This window comes from Anomaloglossus baeobatrachus, chromosome 5 (genome assembly GCF_048569485.1).
Source record: "Anomaloglossus baeobatrachus isolate aAnoBae1 chromosome 5, aAnoBae1.hap1, whole genome shotgun sequence".
In the NCBI taxonomy this organism is placed as follows: domain Eukaryota; kingdom Metazoa; phylum Chordata; class Amphibia; order Anura; family Aromobatidae; genus Anomaloglossus; species Anomaloglossus baeobatrachus.
The window spans coordinates 195,562,449-195,589,924 of record NC_134357.1 but is presented as its reverse complement, the minus strand read 5'-3'; the positions used below and the strand labels follow the sequence as shown (position 1 = coordinate 195,589,924).

Sequence of the window (27,476 nt, the reverse complement as noted above, 5' to 3'; positions counted from 1 at the left end):
CACGAACTATAACAATCCCCACACCCAACAACCCCCTTTCACTCACGGGCGAGGAGTGTCGCTCGAGGAACCCCGGGATCCGGCCCACGGCTCGAGCCACCACTGAGCAGCTGCCGGACCCGAGCAGAAGGGGTGAGCGCGGTGTGCTGACACCCTCCTCCCCGCCCGCGACAAGTGTATTTTGAGTTATACAGTGGACTCAGATCAGCTGAAATATAGTCGTTGGAATATCTCACTGGTTCTGGAAGCTGGCCAATGTGCAATATTTCCCTATAATAGGAATAGGTAAGCGGCTTTAAATAATTCGGAATGTGCTGAAATCCACACCCACAAATTATCAACACTCAGATTACATTATCAATTTCAAGTGTCTTCTGTTTTTGTACATTTAACAAATCCTAACAGGCTGCCAAGATACAACTGGAGCTCAAACACACTAAGCCAGTTTTCCCAGAAGCCTAGTCTGCGCTATTCAATTAGCCTGAGAGCATCTACAATGTGTCATCTGTTTAATCAAATTTCAGTTCAATTTTCTTCCAGTGACACACAGTAGTCAGAGGTTGTTGCCATGCTTTTATTTAATCCTCTTGTCTTGGGTAACTTTTCATTTGGCCTAATTCTTTTTTAATTTGCACCCTTTAAAAGTCTAATTTGTATGTGTTCACCTTTTTGTTTTTTATGTTCCATACTGTGGGCTAAGATTGGGGTTTCCAGATGTTTTTGGCTGATTTATCAATTGCGACTTCTTAAAATGTTACTACATTTTTGCAATATTATTACAAGAATAATCTAGTCCTCCACCCTGAAGTGATTTTATTTATTCAACTTATTGCACTTAAAAGGCACAAGACCAGCTAAAGACAAAAAAAGAGCATTTTTTTTAGCAGAACTTTGTTTAAAGGGTTTTTATGGGCCAGAATTAGCTTTGTAGATGCCGAATCCTGAGTGAGTAATATGTACACTATTGGGATCTGCTCTGATTGCTGATTCAAACATTTGTCACGTGACAACTCATATGTGACTTGTATACCTGTAGTTATGTGCAGGCTATTTTCTTTTCTGCTTATCTCAATGTGTTACACATTGGAAACTAAAAGAAGCAGGAAGACAAACCAGTCGGCAAGTATGTAAATTGTATATTAGCGGTCATGTGATGATGACCACTGGAACCTGCAAGCAGAGCAGAAACCTAACACATTTATACAGTCATGGCCAAAAGAGAACCTGTAGTTAATTCTCAAAAAGTTGGGGGACAAACAAAACACAGAAATTGTGATAAATGCCCAGCACTGATGGGACAAGAATGAGTTGTCATCTGTCAGGATTTGGCTCAGAAGTTGATATTAAACACTTCTGTCTCTGATACTTTAACCCCTTCACGACCTTGGACGGATCTATCCGTCATAGATCGTGTCCCGTTAAGCCCCGCCCCCTGCCGCGGGCAGGCGGCGTGGATCGGCACACATATCAGCTGTTTTCAACAGCTGACATGTGTGCCTACATGTTCCGAGTGAAATCGCATTCCACCCGGAACATTAACCCCTTAGATCTCGCTGCCAAAGTCTGGCAGCGAGATCTACATGCGCGCGGCCATCTTTTTTACTTACTGCCGCCCCCTCCGGACGTCACGTGAGTGATCACGTGACGTTCGGTGGTTGCCATCGTAGCACAGGGTCATGTGCTGACGCCTGGTGCTACGAAGTTTCACTTTCATTCTTCCTCGGCACGGAGCAGAGGAAGAAAGAAAGTGACTGAATCTGCTGATTACAGCGGTATAGCTGTAATCAGCAGATAGCGATCAGCAATCGGACTGCTGATCGCTATAGCCCCCTAGGGGGACTAGTAAAATAAAATAAAAAAAGTAAAAAAAAAGTTTTAAAAAATTAAAAAAAAAACAAAAAACCTAAAAGTTCAAATCACCCCCCTTTCCCCCCATTGAAAATTAAAGGGTTAAAAAATAAATAAATATACACATATTTGGTATCGCCGCGTTCAGAAATGCCCGATCTATCAAAATATAAAATCAATTATTCTGATTGGTAAACGGCGTAGTGGCAAAAAAATTCCAAACGCCAAAATTACGTTTTTTGGTCGCCGCAAGTTTTGCGCAAAATGCAATAACAGGCGATCAAAACGTAGCATCTGCGCAAAAATGGTACCATTATAAACGTCAGCTCGAGACGCAAAAAATAAGCCATCACTGAGCCATAGATCCCAAAAAATAAGAACTCTACGTGTTTCGGAAAATGGCGCAAAACGTGCGCCACTTTTATTGGACAAACTTGTGAATTTTTTTTAACCCCTTAGATACAAGTAAACCTATACATGTTTGGTGTCTACAAACTCGCACCGACCTGAGGCATCACACCCACACATCAGTTTTACCATATAGTGAACACCGTGAATAAAATATCCCAAAAACTATTGTACGATCCCACTTTTTTTGCAATTTTTCCGCACTTGGAATTTTTTTGCCGTTTTTCAGTACACTATATGGTAAAACTTATGATTTCATTTAAAAGTACAACTCGTCCCGCAAAAAACAAGCCCTCATATGGCAAGATTGACGGAATAATAAAAAAGTTACGGCTCTTGGAAGAAAAGGAGCAAAAAACAAAAACGCAAAAACGGAAAGTGCCCGGGGGCTGAAGGGGTTAATACAGGCTCACATGGCGAGCTGCATTATTCCCAGCACATGTCTGCTTACCTGATCAGCAGACATGTGCAGCTAACAGGCACAGGTGGATCTCCAATCTATGATCCATCAGTGCCTGTTAACCCCTTAGATCACGCTGTAAAACTCTGACAGTGCAATCTAACAAGCTCCTGGGGGATTTTGCTGTTCACCGCCACCATTGGTGGCCCCGTAATGTGATCATGGAGCGCCAATGGTTTGTATGGGGTCAGATGATGACCCATGTCCCTGTCATGAGGTGTTTCTTGTGAATGCTGGCAGAGTGACAGCACTCACAGAAACACGGCATTTCTGCTGATCAGAGAAGTGCTGATGAGGCATCGTTCTGATCAGCAGAAGTAATTGGATAGTGCATGAATAAGGTAAAATCAATAAAAAAATCTAAAAGAAACTTTTAAAAATATGAAGAAGAAAAGCAAAAAGCACATGTTCAAATCCCTCACTTTAAAACAAAAAAGAAATGCAAAAAATAAGCCATCACTGAGCTCCAGATCCCAAAAAATGAGAACACTATAGCGGGCGTTACACGCTGCGATCTCGCTAGCGAGATCGCAAGCAATCATACCCGCCCCCGTCGATTGTGCGACACGGGCAAATTGCTGCCCGTGCCGCACAACCACGCTTACCCCCGTCACACGCACTTACCTGCAGTGCGACGTCGCTTTGGCCGGCGATCCGACTCCTTTTTAAGGGGGCTGGTCATTTGGCGTCACAGCGACATGTCACACGGCAGGCGTCCAATAGAAGTGGAGTTGTGGAGATGAGTTGGACATAGCATCCCGCCTACCTCCTTCCTTCCGCATTGCCGGTGGAAGCAGGTAAGGAGATGTTCGTCGCTCCTGCGGTGTCATACACAGCGATGTGTGGTGCCGCAGGAACGACGAACAACATCGCTAATAAGCAGAAAACGACTTTTTGTTTCAGGACGACCTCTCCGCGGCAGACGATTTTGGCTGCTTTTGCGATCGTTTAAGGTCGCTTATAAGTGTTACACACTCCGATATCGTTAATGACGCCGGATGTGCGTCACAAACAACGTGACCCCGACGATAATTCATTAACGACATCGTAGCATGTAAAGCCCACTTATGAGTCTCGGAAAATGGCGCCTTAAGCACAATTTCTTTTTTTTTTTTACAAACATCTGATTTTTTTTTCACCACTTAGATTAAAATAAAACTATACATGTTTGTTATCTATGAACTTGTACTGACCTGGGGAATCATATTGCCAGCTCAGTTTACCATATCGTGAACATGGTAAATAAAAAAAATAAATAAATGATGGCGGAATTGCACTTTTTTTTGCTTTTTTTGCTGTCTGTGCGGCTGCCTCTCTGTGTGGGCGGGCGGCCTGTTCGCAGTCACTTTGTGCATGCGTGCTTCGGGCGGGTGGCTGTGTGGCAGGTATCCCATTGTGTCCGTGGTCCCAGTTTCAAATGATAGCGCCAGGAGTTAGCACGTGCGCAGATGGAGCTCTTGGATGAGAGCACCATCTGTGCACGCGCCTCTCCAGCAGTCAGCGCATGCGCAGGTGGAGCCCTTGGATGAGAGCTCCATCTGCGCATGTGCTGCTCCAGGCGCCATCATTTGAACCGGGACCGCGGACACACTGAGACACTCACTGCACCACCACTCATCCGCCGCCACTGCTGCCACCACGGACACCGCCGCGCCTGCCGCCACGGATGCCACCGAGCCTACCGCCATGGACACAGCAGAGCCTGCCGCCACGAATTCCGCCGATCCTGCCGCCACTGACCACCGCTGCCACCATGGACCCGCCGCGGCTGACATCATGGACCCGCCGCGGCTGCCAGCACAACCTCTGCCTCCTGTGACCCCGCTTCACCACCACTGCTGCCCCCCTCCGGTAAGACAACACCGGATTATAAGACCGACCCCATTTTTTTTTTTTTTTACCTTTTTTTATCTCTAAATTTGGAGTGCGTCTTACAATCCGGTGTGTCTTATAAAACGAAAAATACGGTACTTACCTGAAAGAGGCCTGAGGCTCGGGCCTTGACAAATGTAATGCAGCCAAAAGTCATACTATACTACTATTTTTTGTCTGTTAAATGGCCACAGTGTGAACATGCTCCTACATGTTGCATGTTTACTAACTTATGCTCTGGCTCATTTCTTTGGTTTTACTATGGTTTCTTGTACTTTGTGAAAAAAGGGATGTGGATACCCCCTTTTTGAGCGAGTCAGTTCATTTATATAGTCTCCCATGTTACTGCAGGGTATATGCTCATTTTGTTTCTATAGTACAACATCTGCAATGAGTTAAATGGCCACAGTGTTGGCATGCTCCTACACATTGCATGTATACCAATGTATACTTCAGCTCATTTCTTTGGATTTGCTATACTTTGTACAGACAGGGTTTTGCACCCCCCCACACCCGTTTTGAGCTATGCATTTCATCTATATAGCCTCCCATGGGCTGGTGTTTGTACAGTCGGGCTCCGGTCCTACGCTGCCCTTATCTACATTGAGGCTGGTTGACACAAGGTGAGGTGTTAATACTAGAGCATAGGACCATCCCGATTGTATACATTGTCGTGATGGAAAAGCTTTTATGCTTTTTTGATCAAAAACAGTGTTTACTAAGTAGAAAAACAGAATGAAGTGCTGCCGCTACAGGATAATAGGATTGTCACTAATGAATATAATTGTAATGGTAAACACCAAATGAAAAGCACATATAATGAAAGGTAATGTATTAAATACATCACAGGGCAAGAAACCGTTGTTCAGAAAGCCAATATTAGGCCCAATCAATACAAATCATTATCACAATCTACTGCCATGTTGTAGATAATAAGTGCACAATCAATAGATGTATACAAAGCTCAGTATGCTGCTCAGTCCACTCGGTGAGGCACGCTGTAATAAACTGAATCAGTTCAGCTGACGTTTTCAATAATAAATGTGAAGTGTTGCTCTCACTATTCTCAATAATGGTTTCTTACCCTCTGGTGTATTTCATACGTTACCTTCTATTGTATGGGCTAGTCATTTGGTATTTACCATTACAGCACTTCATTCGTTTTTTTTACCTATACCTTGTATGGGCCAGCACACAGGGCTCGTTGTTCTGAAGACACTGGATGTTTTCTCTCTATAGCTTCTGTGGTACCTGTGCTTTGTTTTTACTTTGTTTTTTTTTACTTTTTTATAATAAACTGGGGAACAAGAGAAAGTTTTGCAACAGTTTTTGAGACACTCCTCCATTATTAGCACCATGACTTGATGGCAGCTGTTTTTTTGGGCAATTCACGGCTGACATCAACCCCAAAAACCATTATGTCGATTGCCACCTTAGCAGTGCAGTAGGGAGAGCTGAGGCAAAGCACCAGAATTGGAGCATCTTGTGATGCTCCTCCTCTGGGGTGGCTGCGGGCTGATATTTTTAGGTTGGGAAGAACCAAGTAACCATGGACTTTTCCATCCTGATTATACCAGCTTGTGGCTGTCTGCTTTACCTTTGCTGATTATCTAAAATGGGTACAATTACTCACAGCAACAAGAGGGCAGCAGTCTTAACATGCCCAAGCCCTTTAATGTAGGCCTTGTAAACTGGGGTCTCTGTTCCTGTGTGTTGCACTTATATAGTGCTGGGCAGCCCGCCTAGTCTAATAGTGTAAGGGGTAGTCGGACCCCCGAACCGGGAAAGAGAATTCCCCCCTGAAGACGGCACAGGAGTATGGTGGCACATTGTACCATGTTATGTGTTATGTACGGTTCTTCCCCCCCCCCTAGGTGCCAGTGTAGTGAGTGGTTCCCCTGGTAATAGTGACAGGGAAGGAAGGGGCAGGGCAGCCTAGGAGGGAAGAGAAGGGGGGTTGGGCTCTGAATGCAGGGCAGTGTGCAGTGAGATGTGAGAGGCGAGCAAGCTCGGTCTGCGGTGACGGGGCAGAGTGTGGGAGTGAGACGAGGCAGTCAGCCTGAGTGAGTACTCTTGGCTAGAAACCAGAGGAAACCCATGAGAAACGGTGGAAAAGTTGGGACTAGTCCGGAGCCGGTGGTGTGTACTAGAGTGGAGTGCAGCTATCAGGGGGATAACAAGTGGCCCCTGCAGGCGAAGGTTAGTGCCCTGACAAAGAAGTGGAGAGGTGAGAACTTATCCAGAGCCGGTAGTGTGTGCTGGATCTGCCCTACAGTAAATCCGGGTTAGAGCGCAGCTACTAGGGGGTTAACGTATGTCCCCTGCAGGCAAAGGAAAGTGCCCGTAGAGAAAAAGGAAACCGTTTTTGTAGAAAAGGACCTGTAACTTGAAACGTACTAAAGTAAACCTGCTGCAAACAAAAAGATGGAAGCTTTGTTTAATAAATCGGTGTTTGGTTTATCTGCTGCCTGCAATTGTCTCTTTTCTGAAAGTGAAGGAGCTGGAGAGCACAGAAAGAACGCTGTCATGAATGGGCCCCATGCATCCACACTCTGCCCCAACAACACACCTGTTTTGCAAGTAACAGCCGGGCCGGGGTTCAGCCTGCAGCCCACAAGGCGAGGGGACCCGACTACACCCCCTGAGGCGCCCCCTGCCCCCGTTACAATAGTATGGCTGTAACTAATAGCATACGAGCCAGAAACTGGCACCTACATGTGTAAACGGTACCCCATGCAAGTCTATTTTGTGTGCCATTTTATCACCAAGCAATCACCACCTCCATACATTGGTAGTTTGTGAGTGGTTGCTCCATCAGTGTTTTACACCTGTGATGCCTACATCTTTATTGGGCGGCTTTGCTGCATTCTGTTAGTGCATTAGATCATTTGGCGTGGGCCGGTTAAGACTGCTGCTCTCTTGTTGCTATAAGTAATTGCTACATTTTTTTGGGAAATTATATTCCCCTTTTGTTTTTTTTTCTTTATCTAAAATGGGGGACACCCTGTGTAATTTGTTTATTTAATTATTTATTTGGTTAATAGCTGTACAATGTATTTAGTCTTGAACCTAATAGATATCTATCATCTCTCTGTCTATATCTATCTATCCATTTATCTATCTATCTATCATCTATCATCTATCTCTCTATTCATCTATCTATGCACATCTTTAACACATAAAAACTCTTCATTTCATGCGTTTTTTTCCAGTATGTGTCGCACGGATGGCACACACGTACATACAGATGGCACATGGATAGTACATAGATGACACATGGATGGCCACACAGATGGTCAAAACGAGACAAGCACCCCATGTGTTTTTTTTTGTGCGACTGTGTGAAGGGGGCCTAAGTTGATGGGTGTAACATGAAAAGGGTCATAGGTATGAATACTTTTTGAAAGCATGGCATTTCTCTTAAGAAATTACTAGTCATACCACCGTAGGATTCTGTGAACAATTGTGTGCACTTGTATGTAAGAAAAACATGTATATTAGAGAGAATAGATTTAATAATTGGTGGAATGTACTAACAAGAAAGGTTTTAAACTGCATGTTATTTAGTTTAGAAAAGGAGAGATTACAATGCACAAATGTATAGATGAACAATTAATGAACCTCTTGCAGCACCATATCATAGCTCAGTACGATGCAGGAGTTTATGAAGTTGTAATGCAGCTTTATACATCAGCCCTTGAATGCAGAATGTTATGATATTGGAATGACCCCGGTGATCTTTGTTTATAAGGCTGCAGTCATAATGTGATTGTCTATAACATGATACTGCTGCAGCCAATCTCAGCCTCAAGGCCGCTTTACATGCTGCGATCTCGCTCGCAAGATCGCTAACATGCGTACCCGCCCCCATCGGTTGTGCGTCACGGGCAAATTGCTGCCCATGGCGCACAACATCGCTAGGACCCGTCACACTACTTACCTGCCTAGCGACGTTGCTGTGACCAGCGAACTGCCTCCTTTCTAAGGGGGTGGTTCGTTCGGCGTCACAGCGACGTCGCTAAGCAGCCACCCAATTGAAACGGAGGGGCGGAGATGAGCGGCACGAACATTCCGCCTACCTCCTTCCTTCCTCATTGCATGCGGCCGCAGGTAAGGTGAGGTTTCTCGTTTCTGCGGTGTCACACATAGCGATGTGTGCTGCCGCAGGAACGACAAACAACATCGTACCTGTAGCAGCAACGATATTTGGGAACTGGACAGCATATCAACAAGCAAAGATAAGGTGAGTATTTTTGCTCATTAGCGGATGCTCGTATGTGTCACATGCAACGACGTCGCTAACGAGGCCGGATGTGCGTCACGAATTCCGTGACCCCAACGACATTGCGTTAGCGATGTCGCTGCGTGTAAAGCAGCCTTTAGCCTTCTTGTCCAGTGATTGGTTGTAGCAGTCATATGTTGTAGACAGAATGTCACCACTGCAATCCTGAAACTAAATACTGGTGATAAGCAAAATAAAGTTGGGGCTGGGATGTGAGGGGACAAAGCAGTTACGCTTTGTTTACTTTTTTTGCTTCACATCATTTCTGGCCTGTAACCCAATAGTCTAATCTCAGACAATTCCATTAAGGTTTTGTTTTTATTAAAAGCCACAAGACCTGGCATTGTCCATAACAGACCAAACACGTAGCCATCGAAAGTCTAATTACCGTGGCCCTTTGTTATAGAAACTATCTGCGGCAACTTAACTAATGAGTTTGGGGGGGGAGACTAACAGCAGTTAATTCTGCCAACTGGGCAGTGATATAACATTCTAGCAAAATGGCATTTATGGAGCCACAGGGTATTACACCACTGTTAAGGGTGTGGTTATCCATCCCGGGTTAGTAGGGGGTTAACTGCCGGTGCCTTAACAAAAACAAACACATACAACAATAATGTGCTTTCCCACAGGGGGGTGGACTGGGGCAGACAGGGTGGTTAGCCATTACGAAACATGGGACTTCCCCGGTCGTTAGGACAACCACTGGGGGCGGGCACCACTTGGGGTAAGAAGTAGGCGCAACCATCACACTACAGCAGACTTTCCCGGGTACAGCTTGGGATAACATCTCACACGGAAACAGGAGTTGAGCATTCCTCTCTCTTCGTGGGCCCGTGGCTTGGAGCTGGAGGTCGGCCTGGGTTCCAGATAGCAACCGAGGGACACTTCACTAGAAAGACTTTCACTGGCACCGGCGGTGACCGCCCACTATTCGGCTGGAGCCCATCGTGGCAGAGACTGGTACTCTGGGGCAGCGCTTGAACTACCTGTGAATAAAACACCTGGAACCGCAGCCTCTGACTCTGCCTCTCATTTGCTGATGTTGTCACCCAGTGCTGCGGCGCCAACGGGGACTACCATCACTCCGTCCGTCCTCCATCATCCTCCCCGGGAAAACCCCGCTCCGCCTGTGGGGAGCGAAACCATCCGGCTGTAACCCTCACCATCAGCCCCGGAGAGCAGCACCCGCAGAGGAGGCCCATCTCTGGCCGCGGACCACAGGTGGCATCACCTAAAAAGAGTTTCCTCACTGTCGCTACTACCCCCATCCTCCATCCTTCCTCCCGTCCACCGCCTTCCCTCCCTCCTGTACGCCTCAAAGTCAAGAAACCGTGGATCTGCACCCCTGGCCCGGTGACGAGTCGGGTGAAAACCCCTCGACCCCAGGGTGTTACATTTTCATAAAGTCATATCTTGTTAGGATGGAAGTTGTTTAGTTGACAAAGAATTCCTCCACTGATGAATAGCATTCTATGGTGTATTGAAATATTACAAGATTTTAAGCAAATCAGACAATTTTCAGATCTGAAATACGGTATAAAATTTCTCTTTCACCGGAGTTAGTTATTGCTTTAATCTGTCATTTTCAGTAAGGATCATAGCTATAATCATCATCATAAATTAGCTCATACATTGTTGATTGGAATTTAGGTATTTTGCATTATATTCCTTTTCCAGATTTATTATTTCCGGAATTTAAACTGAAGCAGTTAACTTAAGGAAAGGCCGATAGCATTATTGTACATCAAACTAAAATTCCAAGTCACCTGACCAGATAATTATGGCCAGAGAAACCTTAAGGCTCCAAGTCGGTATACAGCAGCGAGACACAGTGTGACACGGTGGGGATAGAAAAGAATAGTGATAAGTAGGTAATTATAATGCTGAGGGCACTTTCATCTGTTCTTTTCTTGAAGTAGGGAAATGTCACATTAACATTTTCAGGAAGAGTATTGTGGGGATGCATGAGTGACGTGTTGGAGGAGGCAACCATTATAACTGCTATTTGATATAATGGATATTTGGATGGATGGAGTCAAAATAATTAAAACATTTTAATGAGACTATCAGTTAGAGTCCGTCTGAAATGTAAATTTGGGCCAGTGTATATGCAGTATTACATGGAGGAATTTACAATTACTTGCTGTTATTACAACTATTGCTTCCAGCATTGCAGAGATACATATGTACAACCTCCAACTTACACAGTACATACAATTACAGTATTCTTTAAACATTTATACTTACTTTGATGAGTCAATGAAATATATCACCAGGGCCCCAATGCTCAGAGCAAAGACAGTAACTACCTGTGCCAAAAAAACAGCAGTATTAGTATTCATAAGACTTATATAAAAATAACAGAGTAATATCTAAGTCAAACATACATTGCAATGTCCAGAACAAAGAGGCCATAGAATATATATATATATGACAGCAAATTAAGTTTCTATACTCAGGGCGCTTGTATGGGGACACTGAATCCCTTAAAATAACTGTATATGATCTGTAATTTTCAGAACAATTCTACCAAAATAAAAGCTAGATTCTGACTTTATAAAGGGAAGATGTGAGATAGAGAAAAACAAGGCGACTCAATAAAAAAGAATGTTCCCCTCCGCTCACCTCCTGTAGTGATAGGTTTGTGCTTATAGACGCATAGGGAGATACCTGTCAGTCTAGCAAAGTGGACAAATAGAGCCAGCAAGAACATACAGTGAAGGAAATAATTATTTGATCCCTTGCTGATTTTGTAAGTTTGCCCACTGACAAAGACATGAACAGTCTATACTTTTAAGAGTAGGTTAATTTTAATAGTGAGAGATAGAATATCAAAAATGAAATCCAGAAAATCACATTGTATAAATTATATAAATTTATTTGCATTCTGCAGAGAGAAATAAGTATTTGATCCCCTACCAACCATTAATAGATTTGGCTCTTACAGACCAGTTAGATGCTCCTAATCACCTCGTTACCTGCATTAAAGACAGCTGTCTTAAATTGTCACCTGTATAAAAGACTCCTGTCCACAGACTTCATTAATCAGTCAAACGCTAACCTCTACAACATGGGCGAGACCAAAAAGCTTTCTAAGGATGTGCTTCTTTTTGAGCCACTCCTTTGTTGCCTTGGCTTTATGTTTTGGGTCATTGTCATGCTGGAAGACCCAACCACAACCCATTTTTAATGTCCTGGTGGAGGGAAGGACATTGTCACTCAGGATTTTACGATACATGGCTCCATCCATTGATGTTTTTCTGTGCCTGCATGATCACAATGACATACCTGTACATCCATTTGTGGGATGCACCTACAAGATATGACATACTGGTATGTCAAATGTCAGGAAGGGTTAAACATACTACAATTCGATCCAGCGGATTGAATAAAAAAAAAACAAGGCCATTACATACATTGCTGAAGAGCATGCAGACACACATGAAGGCAGGCGCGATACAGGTTCACCATAATACCTTTCCGCTATCACATCACATGGCCTAGCACATTCAATGTTGCATAAATCTACCTGGCAACATAACATTTTAGAATTAAACAATGTTGGTCAAAGGACGTAGGGAGAATTTAAAAAAATAAATAGACATATATAAAATGAATACAAAGGTTAATGTTTTGCATACCTGTTTTGCTTGTTCACGTTAACAACCATACGCATAACAACAATACTACTGTTTTTCCCCAAATTATCCTTTCGAAGCATGTACCTACCTACCGTAGTGTAGCGCCCTTGAACACATCAGGGTGCTACAAGGTTCTGCAACCCCACCAGGATGCAGGGCCTACCCCCTTAGGTACCCAGAACCCCAGAGCCGGTGCCAACAAAAACCCAGGTAATCCCAGTTTTCCCCAATATTCCCCCATACATTGGTACTTAGCTAGGGTAGGACCAATGGATGGCCGCCTAGAGGTGGTGCCACTCCAGTTCACTAGTTGACCAGGTGGGAGGGGCAGACTGTGGAGAGTAGTCAGTTCAGAGTTGACTGCAGAAGTGTGAAGGTGTGACTGTGCAACGTCTTGACTCGGGTTAACGGTGACCTGGTACCCAGGAGAAGTGGTTGACAGTGAAGTACGGTGGACTACTCCCAGAACTATGCACCAACAGGGTACAGGACCCTAGGACAGGAAAGAGCTTCAAGCTGACCTGGTAACATCTGCACAGCAAAGGGGACCATCAAGGTCAGCAAAGTGAGAACCGGGGACAGGACCAGAGACTCCAACCCCACAGGGTTCACGCTACTGTCAGGCGGACAGAAGTGGACAAACCACAGACCAGGGACGCCCAGTGTCTAGCTATTGCTAGCGATGTCACGAGTGATAGCACCCGCCCCTGTCATATGTGCAATATGTGTAGATCGCTGCTGTAGTGAACATTATCGCTACGGCATCATCACACGCACACACCTTGTCAGTGACGTCGCTATGACCGCCAAACAATCCCTCTCTCAAGGGGGAGGTGCGTTCGGCATCATAGCAACGTCACTGTGGCGTCACTAAGCGGCCAGCCAATAGAAGTGGACGGGCGGAGATGAGCGGGACGTAACATCCCGCCCACCCCCTTCCTTCCTTCTTTTACGATGGACGCTGGTAAGGAGATGTTCGTCGCTCCTGCGGTGTCACACATAGGGATGTGTGGTGCCGCAGGAACGACGAACAACATCGCTACTCATCAGACAACGAGATTTGGTTTTTGACCTTCCTCTCCAACACCAATGATTTTTACCACTTTTGCGATCATAGAAGGTCGCTCGTACGTGTCACACGCTGCGATGTCGCTAACGACGCCGGATGTGCGTTACAAACACCGTGACCCCGACGATAAATCGTTAGCGATGCCGCAGCGTGTAAAGCCCCCTTTAGACACTAACTATAAAGCAAAATAAGGAAGTCTTGTCCTAATTAAGAAAGAGATTCAAAATTATGTATAACCAGGGTAAGTTGTGTTCCATGTTCTGTGACGTTTTTACCAAGTTAACACCTGGCGACTGCATGGCTGACCAGAAGAAACCTTTCCACTCTCCGCAGAGCCAATGCTCCCCTACCTGTACCAGCGTTAGACCTGCAACAAGTACCCAAGGAACCAGCAGCAACAACTAAGTATGTTAAACATGATGGAGTAGATGTTTTATTTGCTGCTACCTCAGCCTGACAAACTTATGCAAAAAGAGACTGCCAGGCTGAACATAAAAGTTCAGTCATACCTAGATTGTGTCCTTGTGGCAAGAACTGGCCAGGTTTCCAATTGGTGTACTATATTGTCCCACCTCCAGTGTACTGTCAAAGAGGGTATTCAACATGGCTGGTGGCTTTGTCACACCCAAGTGGACCTTGATATCCTCTACAGACAGAAAAAAACTTACATTTGTCAAAATAAACTAGGCATGGACCAATACCACTATTTATTCATCTACAGCTGATGCCTGTGAAAAGATTAGCCATACTATCTGCTTGCCTCCATGTTTGTTGTCTACTCCCTGTCAATTTACTGCCTGACCATCATGTAATCTGTACTGTTTATCTGTTGCTGTAGCTGCCAGGTATCTTCTTACCTACCACATTATATTTTTTTGCCGTGTGGCTTCTACCATTCCACAGCCAAACCTGCCACATATCTCCTAGCTCCCCATTTTGAGTTATAGTGCTATATGGTATTGATGTTGTCAGTGCTACTGTTGCTCTACCTGTAATGTCAGACATTTCCTTTCCTGCTCTGTATTATTTTTCTACCATATGGTTTCTGCTGCTGCCACTGCTGTTAGACGCTGGTACACATCTCCTACACTTGTCAAATGAGTTATTTAGCTATACAACTGGGAAGTGTACACTCTTCAGGGTAAACAAATATGAAATGAACCCATTGCTCTTCCACTTTGAAAACAGCTAACCTGTTCATTTTCCCTTAAAACAGGAATAATTTTTGGACCGCTTAATAAAAACCCTTTGTACTAATTTATTTTTTTTGATAATTCCAAACCTTTTGCGGATCCCAAAAAAAGGGATATTTTTTTCACTCCAAGGTCATTAGTTCTTCTTTTCCCCAACCCCTAACCAGTTTTCTGCTCCCTAAATAAATGGGTTAATTTTTTATGGTTTGTGAAAAAGCATAAAGCTCTTGATATTGACCAAATTTTTGCATCACTCCATCTGAAAAAGCCCCAGCTTTTCCTGTCTGCACAGCCTGTGTATCAACACCAAAAAGGCAATCATCTGCCCCCTGTAAGAGATAATTTTTGGAGTGTTTTTTCAAATTAAGTGGACTAAAAAGTCTGTTGCAATGTGTTTTTTCCTAGCCGAATATGTTAAGATCAGTGCGACATTTATAAGGCTATGTTTGTGTGCCGCCCCTACAGTGGCCGAACCGCTCAGATCGGGGGTGGTTACTCGTGGCTCGAGGGTCTCTGGACCCGGGGGATAGGGACCACTCTCAAATGTGAAGAAGGGGAAATTATTTACAGGGGAGATATAGTTTGTGACTCCACCCGTGGTGTGCGGTAAGGGGAGTACCGCCGCTGTCGGTGGGAGTACCCGGGGTGATGGAATAGGGCAGCCTGATGATGTTATCCTCCATGGGTAGGGAAGGCCCCGGGACTCTGGATGGAAAGGGGGTTGCAGGGGAGCGCAGACATGCCGGAAGCAGGGGGTGATCAGGTACTCACTCAGAAGGAAAGCAGACGCTGACAACGTGGTAAACCAAGTCTCTGGGTGCCGCTGCCCTCTTGGGGGTGCTCATTCGGGTATCCATCCCCTGCAGTACTGCCTGTTGGTCCAGAGCCTGCCTCCGTGCACAAATTTTAGTAGTGTCCAAGTGGCCCATAAGCTTGAAGCTGTCCGGACCCCGTTCCCCACTTTTTGAGTGAAAGAGCTGTGCTCTCAGGAGCTCACACTTGGGATTTCAGTAGGCTGCTTTGGTTGGAAAGCCCTATTCCCTTGTTGCGCTAGTGCCCCCGATATCTAAGCTTCGTGGGGACAGTTCATAATGGCCCTATCCTCTGCAGGTTAATTGCCGGGTTGCGTGAAGCCTCTCCCCGATCTAGGGTCCAGTACCCCGCCATGCTTTTGGTCCCAGACTGGCTATTGCACTTAATGCTGACTGTCCTCTGAGACTAAGTCAGGCACCCAGTCCCAATATCCTACGACCGGGTCCAAACCACTGTCTGCAACCCAATCTTCTCCTCCCTGGGAGCCACATGCTCCCTCCTAGCTCCTCACTGCTCGAGATCTACCACTGAACTGACTTGTCACCTCCCACCTCCCTGCCTGACCCCTAGGTGGGCGGCGCTATTCCAGCTTAGCAGTCCACTGGTGTGCCTGACAGGTTGTGGTGTGCAGTGTGATTGGGATTTTTGGATGCTGATGGAGGCAGTGCTGCAAGTTGGGAACCCAGAACCAAGAGAGGTTGAGTCCTGCACTAAGAATAAAGAGCGTGCAGTCCCCTGTGATGCCCTGACTAGTTCTGAATATCAATTTCACAAGATTTGATCAGGTTCAATTTTAAACCAAAATTCTAGAGGTTTTAATTTAGCAAATTTCAGTTCTCCTTTATTGACTTGAGTGGCTTCAGAGGTAACACCTTACTTTAAATGGAACCGGACAGCTGATACAGGCTGCATGATTTCAGCCATATATGCTGGACACTGAAAAACTGCAGCCTCAGGGACTGAGCAATATGGGAGACTAGTCAGATAAACAGGTCCCCGGTGGCTTTCCATGCCCTGGAGTGACAGGTCTCCCTCTGTGCGTGTATAGGGCAGCGAGTGGAGAGAAGTCACCAGGGATCCTCTACTTGTCTGATTACACTCCCATGCTCGGTACCCAGGAGTTAATAAAACATGTTTTTCTCTGAAACGCTGCAGTGTTTCAAGGCTACACATACATGGCTGAAATCGTGCAGCCACACTCCGCTCCATGCTGCTCGAAACAACTCTACCATAAATACAAAAACTGTCAACTGAAATCTCAGTAGGGATTATTATTTTTATATGCAGCTCCAAGACAATATAAAAAAAGTCTATTTAGCAGACATGTTGACAATTTTTCTTCCTAGATTTATACATTTGTAGGCTGTAATCACAGCCACAAAACTCAAGAAAGCAAAGAAATCTACTTAACCTCTTTTTTTCTATGATAAATACTGATCACAATATATAAGAAGGGACAGCGGCACTCTTTCTAAGGCCTCTTTCACACGTCCGTGAAAAACCACACACGTTTTTCGCGGACGTGTCAGAGGTGCGTTTTGCCCTCCGTGAGCCGTGTTTATGGCACACGTGTGTTCTCCGTGTGTTATCCGTGATAACACACGGAGAACGGGCACTTTCTGCTCACCTGTCCCTGGCGTTGCTGTCAGTGGTGCTGATCTTCGATCTCTGGTCCTGCCGAGTCCCCGCAGCTGCTACTTCCGGCCGCAGTGAAGTGAATATGCAATGAGCATAATGAGCAGCGGTCGGAAGCAACTGACAGCAGCGGCAGAGACTGCAGGGCTGGAGAAGGTGAGTAAAGTTTTTTTTCTTTTCTCACAGATACATGTGTTTTTTCCGGTGCGTGTCACACAGAACACATCCGTGTGGTCCGTTTGTCTTATGTGTGATCCGTTTGCATTCCATGTGACACCTGTGATGCCGGAAAAAACGTGGACATGTCTACGTGTGGAGCACACGGGCACAGGTATGCTCCACACGTACATACGGTCCATGGCAGAATACACACGTGATCGCAGACCCATTGATTTTAATGGGTCTACGTGTGACCGTGTCTCCGGTACGTGAGAAAACTGACCATACACGTACCGGAGGCACGGACGTGTGAAAGAGGCCTTAGGCAGCCAATGTCTATACATGTCTATCCATATTGCCTGTTATTGACATCATTTGACGTCTGTGTTTGTGCTGTCCGTAATTAACACTATAATAGATAGGAAAAATGAATACATTGCAAAGCTTCTCCTTAGTGGAAATCACTAATGAAACTCTGATGGTAAACACTGACAATGACCATTCATTGGTGAAACTCAGATGCAATATTTAGACTGCCTGATAATCGTGAATCTGTTGTCTTAAAAACAATTATCTCAATTATATTGCCATATAACTAGGTTACCGATCACTTGATGAATGAGTAAAATGCTCGTTCATCGTGTAAAATGATCTTTTATACACCATTCTCGTCAGTGCATCATTCTGTGTACACAGGACTCGGACGTCCGAGAAGAATGACAGCTTATGCACACTGAATGCTCTAGCACAGATCTGTTATAGAGCGCTCAGTGCACTTCATTTACTTTGGTTTGCCCATCTAAACAGGCATTGAAACAACTGGTAAAGTGTACCGATGAGCAGACTTATAGTGCCGCCAGTTGGTCTGTGCAAATGGACCAGTATTGGAATCGTGCGTAATGAAATAGTATATGAAGGACATGCAAAGTTAAAAAGCACAGCTAACAACCATACAGAACACAATATAATATGACCTGTAAGGACACAAATATGAAGTAACCATTACCGGGGCCTTCTCGACATCCGGAGGGCAAGTCTTTTATTTTATTACACACTTTTTCCAAAATGTCATTTATTATTAAGGGATTTCTTTCAGTGGGTGACTTGGAAATGCAATCAACACATGGAGATGTTTGTCAAGCAGATAAATGGTATCTTTAGTCTTATCACAGTTTACCATCTGTAGGACACAGCTCAGTAACTAAAGGATTATCAAGAAGAACAAACACAAATAACACTACATGATAGTCCTATCCTCTGACTGCAGTGACAGTAATGGATGTTTCAATATCAAGTGAACAGGTGCCAAATTATTTCACTTTTAGGGTATGTGCGCATATTGCTTTTTACCTGCTTTTTTGCTGCTTTTTCTTCTGCGCTGTTTAATGCCAAAATGGATGTGTTCTTCTATTCAAGCAAAGTCTATGGGAATTTGGGTTTCTTGTTCACACTATGTTGATCAAAATGCTGCCTTTTTGTGGCAGAACTTTGGTCAAAAACTCAGCTTTGCAGTGCAAAACCCAAATGGCAAAAACAATTGACATGTTGCTTCTTTGAAAAGCTGAGTTTTTGACCAAAGTTCTGCCTCAAAAAGGCAGCATTTTGAACAACATAGTGTGAACAAGAAACCCAAATTCCCATAGACTTTGCTTGAATAGAAGAACACATCCATTTTGGCATTAAACAGCGCAGAAGAAAAAGCAGCAAAAAAGCAGGTAAAAAGCAACGTGCGCACATACCCTTATTGTAAAGTAGCTTTGACTGTTACCTGTTGTTTTTACCTTTGCCCAATTGCCTCTATTTAAAGCGTGGTTCACACTAGCATATAGCATACAATGCAAGGGAATTGAATGCAATATACGGCTAGGTTCACACACTGCGTTTTTTTGACGCGGGTGCATTTTTGTGCGCACAAAAACGCACCCGCGTCAAAACAACGCGGCCAAAAACGCACGCGTTTTTGCCACGATTTGGTGCGTTTTTTGCTGCGTTTTGCTGCGTTTTTGCTCACTGTGTCTTTATGCGTTTTTTTTATCAGTGAACAAAAAAAAAAGGTCTGATGTCATTTCCTTCTTCAATATGTTCTTCATTCTCCACTAGTGTATGCAGGAGAGCAGACAGCTGCAGAACTACAAGGCTCAGCATACTCCATCCAATAGTGTATGCAGGAGAGCACACAGCAGCTGCAGAACTACAAGGCTCAGCATGCTCCATCCAGGACTGTATGCTGGAGGGAGAGTCAAGGCTCAGCATACTCCATCCAATAGTGTATGCAGGAGAGCAGACAGCAGCTGTCGAACTAAAAGGCTCAGCATCATCCATCCAATAGTGTATGCAGGAGAGCAGACAGCAGCTGTCGAACTACAAGGCTCAGCATCCTCCTTCCAGGACTGTATGCAGGATTTCTTTGCCCCCTCAAACAAAAAAAATGACGTGGGCTTCGCCATATTTTTGTATGCTAGCCGGGTACAACAGGCAGGTACGGGCTGCCCCCAACCCCCAGCTGCCTATTTGTACCCGGCTGGGAACCAAAAATATAGAGAAGCCCTTTTTTTTAATTATTTCATGAATTTCATGAAATAATTAAAAAAAAATGACGTGAGATTCGCCTAATTTTTGTGTCCAGCCGGGTACAACTAGGCAGCTGGGGATTGGAATCCACAGTGCAGGGTGCCCATGCTTTCTGGGCACCCCCGTTGCGAATTGCATTCCACAGCCACCCCAGAAAATGGCGCTTTCATAGAAGCGCCATCTTCTGGCGCTGTATCCAACTCTTCCAGCTGCCCTGATGCCGGGTGGCTCACTGGTTAATAATGGAGTTAGAGCTAGCTGTATATTATCAGCTGGCCCTAAGCCCGAAATTCATGGTGTCACGCCAATATTAGACATGGCCACCATGAATTTCTAGTAAAGATAAAAAAACCACAACACACAGAAAAATATTTTTATTAGAAATAAAACACAACACCATTAGTGACTCCAGCTTTATTGAAATAAAGAACCCCCCTCCGCAGTAATCCTGGGTCAAGGGTCCCGCGCTGTCCAATCCGAATCCAATATCATCTGATGGATTTGCTGGAAGGCATACTGATCAGATGATGTGTCAGGATAAAGGATGTGAATCACATCACACATCAGCTGATTGTATAAAAGCCGTTTATACAATCAGCAGATGCATCGGTGCAAAAAAAAAATACTCACTTATATGCTGATTACCGGCAGCTCCTAGAGCGAGTCTGATCCCGTCCGATCGCTGCTGTCAGGTTTCCAGGTTTTCCAGTTCTCTTTTGAATGAGCTTGCCCTCGGTTAACATGGAGTTTACTGTTCTGTTGCCCTACTTCCTGTAAACGCTGCTTAAAAGGCCGCCTCTAAGCCTAGTCCAGTGCCTGAGTATACTGCTTGCTGTGTGCTCCTGCTTTGCTGCTGCTAATCCTGATTGCCTTTGGATCCTCCTAAAGACTACCGACCGACCGACTCTGGACCTTACCCGGTTTCTCTAAGCTGTGCCCGGATTCCGTCTGCCATCTTCGGTCAGCACTCTGCCCGGTTCTCTCTGGTTCGTAACCACTCTGGACAATCATTCCGTACGGACACTCCTGGACTTTTACCGCTTGCCCCTTGTGTCCCGGCTGCGGCGCATTTAGGCCTTCCGGGGTGATTGCCGGACAGTCCCTGTATAGGGGTTCGCTCTGGTGGTCTCCCTGGGGGAGTCCGGTGCGTGGCCCCGGGAATTCCCTTCGCTCCTTTTCGGAAAGGTATTTTGTGTATTTGTACTGCTGTGTTTTCCGTTGTGTATCTACCGTGGTTACATATTATAAAACATCTTGTACCAGGAACTCGTCTCTGATTGTCATTGCCCTACGCTATTGAAATCCTCAGAACATATATAAGTATTACATTATACTCAGGCCATAGGAGGATTTCGCTGGGGCAATGACTGAGACACGAGTAGATCAGCTCTTCTCCATGATTAACTCCCTGCAGCAGGAGATGGAGGCGGTGCAGAATAAACTTAGAGATGTGGAGGCACAGCTGGGCCATGATCACCAGGTACTGGGGCCGGCTATACAGGATTTGCAAGTCAGAGTGGAGGCTCAGGAAGCCGTCCCCACTACGTCCGTATCAGCTGCCGGTATGCCTAGGTTACCCCCATTCCGTTTCAATGGTGATCGTAGTCAGTTCCGTGGATTTGTTAACCAATGTATACTGTTTTTCGATGTACATTCTGATTATTACCGTTCTGATCGGTCAAAGGTGTTATGTATCATCATGTTATTAACCTCACGAGCACTGGCTTGGGCTAATCCCATGATAGAGAATCGGGACATCCGTTTGAACCACCTGGATGACTTTCTGACCGCAATGGCGCAAATGTTTGATGATCCGAATCGCCGTGCTACCGCTGAATCGGCTCTCCTTTCCTTACGTCAGGGAAAGCGTTCTGTCGTTGAATATGCCACTGAGTTCAAGAGGTTAGTGGTAGACACCGACTGGGGAAACAATGCATTATTATCTGTTTTCAGAAAAGGTTTGTCCAGTACCATCAAGGACGAGTTAGCCCGTTCCGAATCTCCAGGGGATTTTGAACTGTTTCTCCAGCACTGTGTGCGCATTGATACTCGTTTGACGGAACGTAGACAGGAAAAATGGGCAGCTGTAAACCGTGTAAACAATATTGCGTTTCCTTCCAGAGAACCCGCTCTCAGGACGCCACGGGAGGCCGAGGACGTACCTATGCAAGTGGACTCTTTGCAAAAACGAGAGACCAACGAACGTCGTGAACACCGGCTCCGTGAGCGTTTGTGTTTCTATTGCGGTCAATCGGACCATTTCTTGATCGACTGCCCGAAACGTCCAAATCGCCCAAATAAGGTATTGGCAGCCATGGCAGAGTGTGACAACACGGATGCAGAGTCCGATATCTCTGAGGCAAGTGGACACTTGGATGCGGTATTTCCCTTGACTGTAATGTCTACCTCACCGAAGGACTCAGAGGGGAAATATACCCATTGCTTACTCCCCATTCAGATCCGTTGGGAGGGACAGCTAATTCCTACCTCTGCAATGATAGACTCCGGGGCAGGGGGAAATTTCATGGACTCTTCCTTTGCCAGGAAACACGGTATCCGGACTCAGCAAAGATCCTCACCGGTTACCATGGAGACGGTAGACGGATCTCCGTTAATCTCTGGACCAGTGGATCGGGAAACAGTACCGCTCGAATGCGTGATGAAGCCAGGTCAGCAGGGGACCTTTGTTTTCATGATAATTTCTTCTCCTCATTTTCCGATTATTTTAGGTATTCCGTGGCTACGGTCTACAAATCCGGTCATCGATTGGGAGACTAAGGAAATATCCTTCCCACCGCAGAGTGGTCCGACCATTTGTCCAGCCGTTCCGGTTCCAGTAACACCAAATACGGAGGGCACTGTACAGGTACCTGTTTTACCCCCGGTTTACCGTGACTTCGCTGATATATGCGACAAAAGAAAAGCCGATCAGCTTCCCCCGCATAGACCGTATGATTGCCCCATAGACTTACTCCCAGGGGCGGAGATTCCGTTTAGTCATGTCTACCCGTTGGCGGCACCTGAGCTAGAAGCACTAAAAGAGTATATTGATGAAAGCCTAGCCAAGGGATTTATTCGTCCGTCTACCTCACCCGCAGGGGCACCCATCTTTTTCGTGAAAAAGAAGGAGGGGACTCTAAGACCCTGTATTGACTACCGGGAACTGAATAAGATAACCATCCGGAACCGGTATCCGTTACCGTTGATTCCTGAGCTATTGGAGAGGGTCCAACAGGCAAAAATATTCACCAAATTAGACCTCCGTGGGGCATATAATCTGCTTCGTATACGTCCCGGAGACGAGTGGAAGACCGCGTTCCGATGTCGGTACGGACATTTTGAGTACCTAGTGATGCCTTTTGGACTTTGTAACGCTCCCGCGGCATTTCAACATCTAGTTAACGATATTTTTAGGGATATCATGGACCAATTCATGGTGATCTATCTGGACGATATCCTAATCTTTTCTGATTCTCTACAGGACCACCAGGAGCACGTCAAGACCGTACTTACCCGTCTGAGGGAAAACCGCCTATACATTAAACTGGAGAAATGCGAGTTCCACTGCTCACAAATAAAATTCTTAGGTTATGTCATCTCTCCTCAGGGACTGAACATGGAATCTAGCAAGATACAAGCCATTCTAGACTGGCCGGAACCGGGAAACATCAAAGAGGTACAACGCTTTGTCGGTTTTGCCAACTTTTACCGACGCTTTATCCGTAACTTTTCGGAGATTGTTCGTCCCATCACTCTGTTGACCAAGAAAGGACAGAAGTTTGTGTGGTCCGCCCAGGCCCAGGAAGCATTCCATCGTCTCAAGGTATGTTTTACCTCAGCGCCAATATTAGTACATCCGAATCCCGCACTTCCCTTTATCGTGGAGGTTGACGCTTCCGACTATGCATTAGGGGCCATTCTTTCTCAAAGGACCGGGGACAAGAGTCTCTTGCATCCATGTGCCTTCTTTTCCCGCCGGTTGTCCCCTGCAGAAAGGAACTATGACATTGCGGACAAGGAATTATTGGCGATTATTTCCGCTTTCAAGGAATGGAGACACCACTTACAGGGAGCCGCGCAGCAAGTGATAGTACTCACAGATCATCGTAATCTGGAATTTCTTAAGTCTGCCAGGTGCCTGTCTCCACGGCAAGCCCGTTGGAGCCTATTTCTTAACCAATTCAATTTTATCGTTACATACCGTCCAGGTTCACGTAATGGGAAAGCCGATGCCTTGTCCCGAATCCACGCCGTGGACTCCGTACCTGGAACCCCGTCTCAGACCGTGTTATCGGATGCCAATTTCGTTGGAGTAATCCAGGACCAGGACTTGTGGAAGGACATCAAGCTGGCCTATGATGGTGACGTATTTCTTGCTGCCCCCCCGAATGATGTAACACTTGTTCTTCGGAATGGTGTGTGGTTGAGAGAGCGACGCATTTATGTCCCGGAGGCCGTAAGACTTCGGGTTCTCAAGTTGGTCCATGACTCCGTGTTGGCTGGTCATAGGGGGGTACAGAAGACGCAGGAATTTCTGAGCCGTTTCTTCTGGTGGCCTACCTGTTTAAAGGATGTGAAGGACTATGTCCACTCATGTGTGGTTTGTGCCCGGTGCAAGGTCCCTCGTGTGGCTCCTACGGGACTCCTCCAACCGTTACCCGTGCCATCTCGCCCTTGGGGGTCTATCTCCATGGATTTTATTGTGGAGTTGCCAGTCTCAGGCGGGCACAATACCATTTTAGTGGTGGTGGATCGATTGACTAAAGCGGCTCACTTCATTCCGTGTACCGGTCTTCCCTCAGCCGCAGAGACAGTGGATTTGGTTATCCAGAACGTATTCCGATTGCATGGGGTACCAGACGAGATCATCTCTGACCGGGGCGTGCAGTTCACGTCTAGATTCTGGAAGGGGTTTTGTACGGCACTCCAGATTGATGTCTGTTTGTCTTCTGCATACCATCCTCAGACAAATGGGCAAACCGAACGGACGAATCAAACCCTGGAACAATACCTTCGATGTTATGTCAGCCATCTCCAAGACGATTGGTTGAAGATGCTTCCGTTGGCGGAGTTCTCATATAACAACACTCAGAGCAGCTCCACTAAGGTAACGCCCTTTTTCGCTAACCTGGGTTACCATCCGACTGTTTTGCCTAGGTCACCGGTTGCGGTTTCGGTGCCAGCGGTGGAGGACAGATTGACAGAACTACGACAAAATCTGGAGGTTCTAAAGGACACTGTGGCTATGGCCCAGGAGCGTTACAAGAGGTCGGCAGACACTCACCGGAAACCGGCACCCATGTACAAGGTAGGGGACTCTGTATGGTTATCCACCAAAAACCTGAGATTGGGTGTTCCTTCGCAGAAGCTGGGTCAAAAATTCATCGGTCCGTTCAAGATCACCGGGATCGTGAGCCCTGTGGCCTGTCGGCTACGGTTACCGCACCATCTAAAGGTACACCCGGTCTTTCATGTGTCTCTCCTCAAACCCGTTTCCCCTAATACGTTTCATGGTCGTGTTGTGCCCCCTCCTCCGCCTGTGATGGTCGACGGCGAGGAGCAGTTCGTGGTTGAGGACATTATTGACTCCCGGCTCCATCGTCGTCGGCTCCAGTATCTAGTACGTTGGCAGGGGTACGCCCCCGAGGACGATTCCTGGGAACCGGTGGGTAACATTCGGGCACCCCGGAAGATTGCCCAGTTTCATCGACGTTTCCCGGACAAGCCAGGCCCTGATCCGTCCTGAGGCCGTCTCTGGGGGGGGGAGTAATGTCAGGTTTCCAGGTTTTCCAGTTCTCTTTTGAATGAGCTTGCCCTCGGTTAACATGGAGTTTACTGTTCTGTTGCCCTACTTCCTGTCCAGCTGCTTAAAAGGCCGCCTCTAAGCCTAGTCCAGTGCCTGAGTATACTGCTTGCTGTGTGCTCCTGCTTTGCTGCTGCTAATCCTGATTGCCTTTGGATCCTCCTAAAGACTACCGACCGACCGACTCTGGACCTTACCCGGTTTCTCTAAGCTGTGCCCGGATTCCGTCTGCCATCTTCGGTCAGCACTCTGCCCGGTTCTCTCTGGTTCGTAACCACTCTGGACAATCATTCCGTACGGACACTCCTGGACTTTTACCGCTTGCCCCTTGTGTCCCGGCTGCGGCGCATTTAGGCCTTCCGGGGTGATTGCCGGACAGTCCCTGTATAGGGGTTCGCTCTGGTGGTCTCCCTGGGGGAGTCCGGTGCGTGGCCCCGGGAATTCCCTTCGCTCCTTTTCGGAAAGGTATTTTGTGTATTTGTACTGCTGTGTTTTCCGTTGTGTATCTACCGTGGTTACATATTATAAAACATCTTGTACCAGGAACTCGTCTCTGATTGTCATTGCCCTACGCTATTGAAATCCTCAGAACATACATAAGTATTACAGCTGCAGCAGCTGCCGATAATCAGGGATGAAGTCTCCTGACGGCATCCGCTGATAGGTTAAGCCGGCCGCTGGCGTCACCCCGAGACTTACGATCAGCTGATGCGTCAGGTGACTGCATTAGGTGATCCATCGCCAGGTCCTGCATCCTGCACCCGGGGAGCGGCGTATCCGGGGAGACTGCACACACCCGGAGCGGCGGTACCGGGAGGAGATGGGAGCGGGCATGGCACCGGGACCCTGCAGACAGGTGAGTATGACTTTTTTTTTTCTAATGTTCACTTTTGTTTTCGCAGCCGCTTCCACCTCCTGCCCGTACATGGCGCCGCACGGGAGCATACATGCACAGGATGGGAGGTGGAAGCGGCTGTGACGGTACCGGGAGGATTCACACTTCTGTATTTACTGACAGAAGGAATCCTCTTCCTGTACATGTCACTTTACTACCCACCTCCTGCGTTTATAGCTGTGATTTTGGTCTTAAAAACGCACTAAAACGCACCAAAACGCACCTACTTGCGTTTCTCATTGCGTCTTTCAACATCCCATTGCACTCAATGGATGAAAAGCGCAGTGAAAAACGCGGGAATAATTGACATGCTGCGTTTTTGTGGCACCACAAAAACGCAGCTGAAAAAAAACGCTGTGTGCAGACAGCAAAAATGAAAACTCATAGACTTTGCTGGGGAAGCAAAGTCATGCAGTTTTCTGAGCAAAAACGCACCGAAAAACTGCGCAAAAACGCCGCGAAAAACGCACTGTGTGAACTTACCCTACTAGTGATACTCAGCTCAAACCATGCTGCGAGAGTGAGCCGAGTGTCATTTCACTATGACCTGATTCTCTTGTATGCTAGAGTCGGGTCACAGGTGCGAAGAACAAGGAGAACTTAATCTCTCCATCTTCTCTAATGTCTGTCTCAGCGTATATGGGACTGCGCTCAGATATCATCCAAGTGCAGTCAGATGTTTCAAATGCACCCATAGACCTGTATGGGATGTACATGATCCGAGATATGCTGTCATGTCATGCCAAATTGGCATGATAAAAAAAACACTGATTGGTACCACTCCAATAAAACATCAGATAGCACTCGTCCAATTTATACGTAAT

At 46.2% G+C, this 27,476-nt stretch overlaps 1 protein-coding gene across 12 annotated transcripts in view; it reads right to left on the bottom strand.

Moving 5' to 3' along the window:
• Positions 1-27,476, bottom strand: part of KCNMA1 (potassium calcium-activated channel subfamily M alpha 1) — a 1,029,133-nt gene that overhangs the window by 508,998 nt on the left and 492,659 nt on the right. For all 12 annotated transcript variants that reach the window (XM_075349081.1, XM_075349079.1, XM_075349082.1 and 9 more), the window contains exon 3: positions 11,121-11,182. In XM_075349081.1, the coding sequence (XP_075205196.1) occupies positions 11,121-11,182 (62 nt within the window). The remainder of the gene's footprint in view (positions 1-11,120; positions 11,183-27,476) is intronic.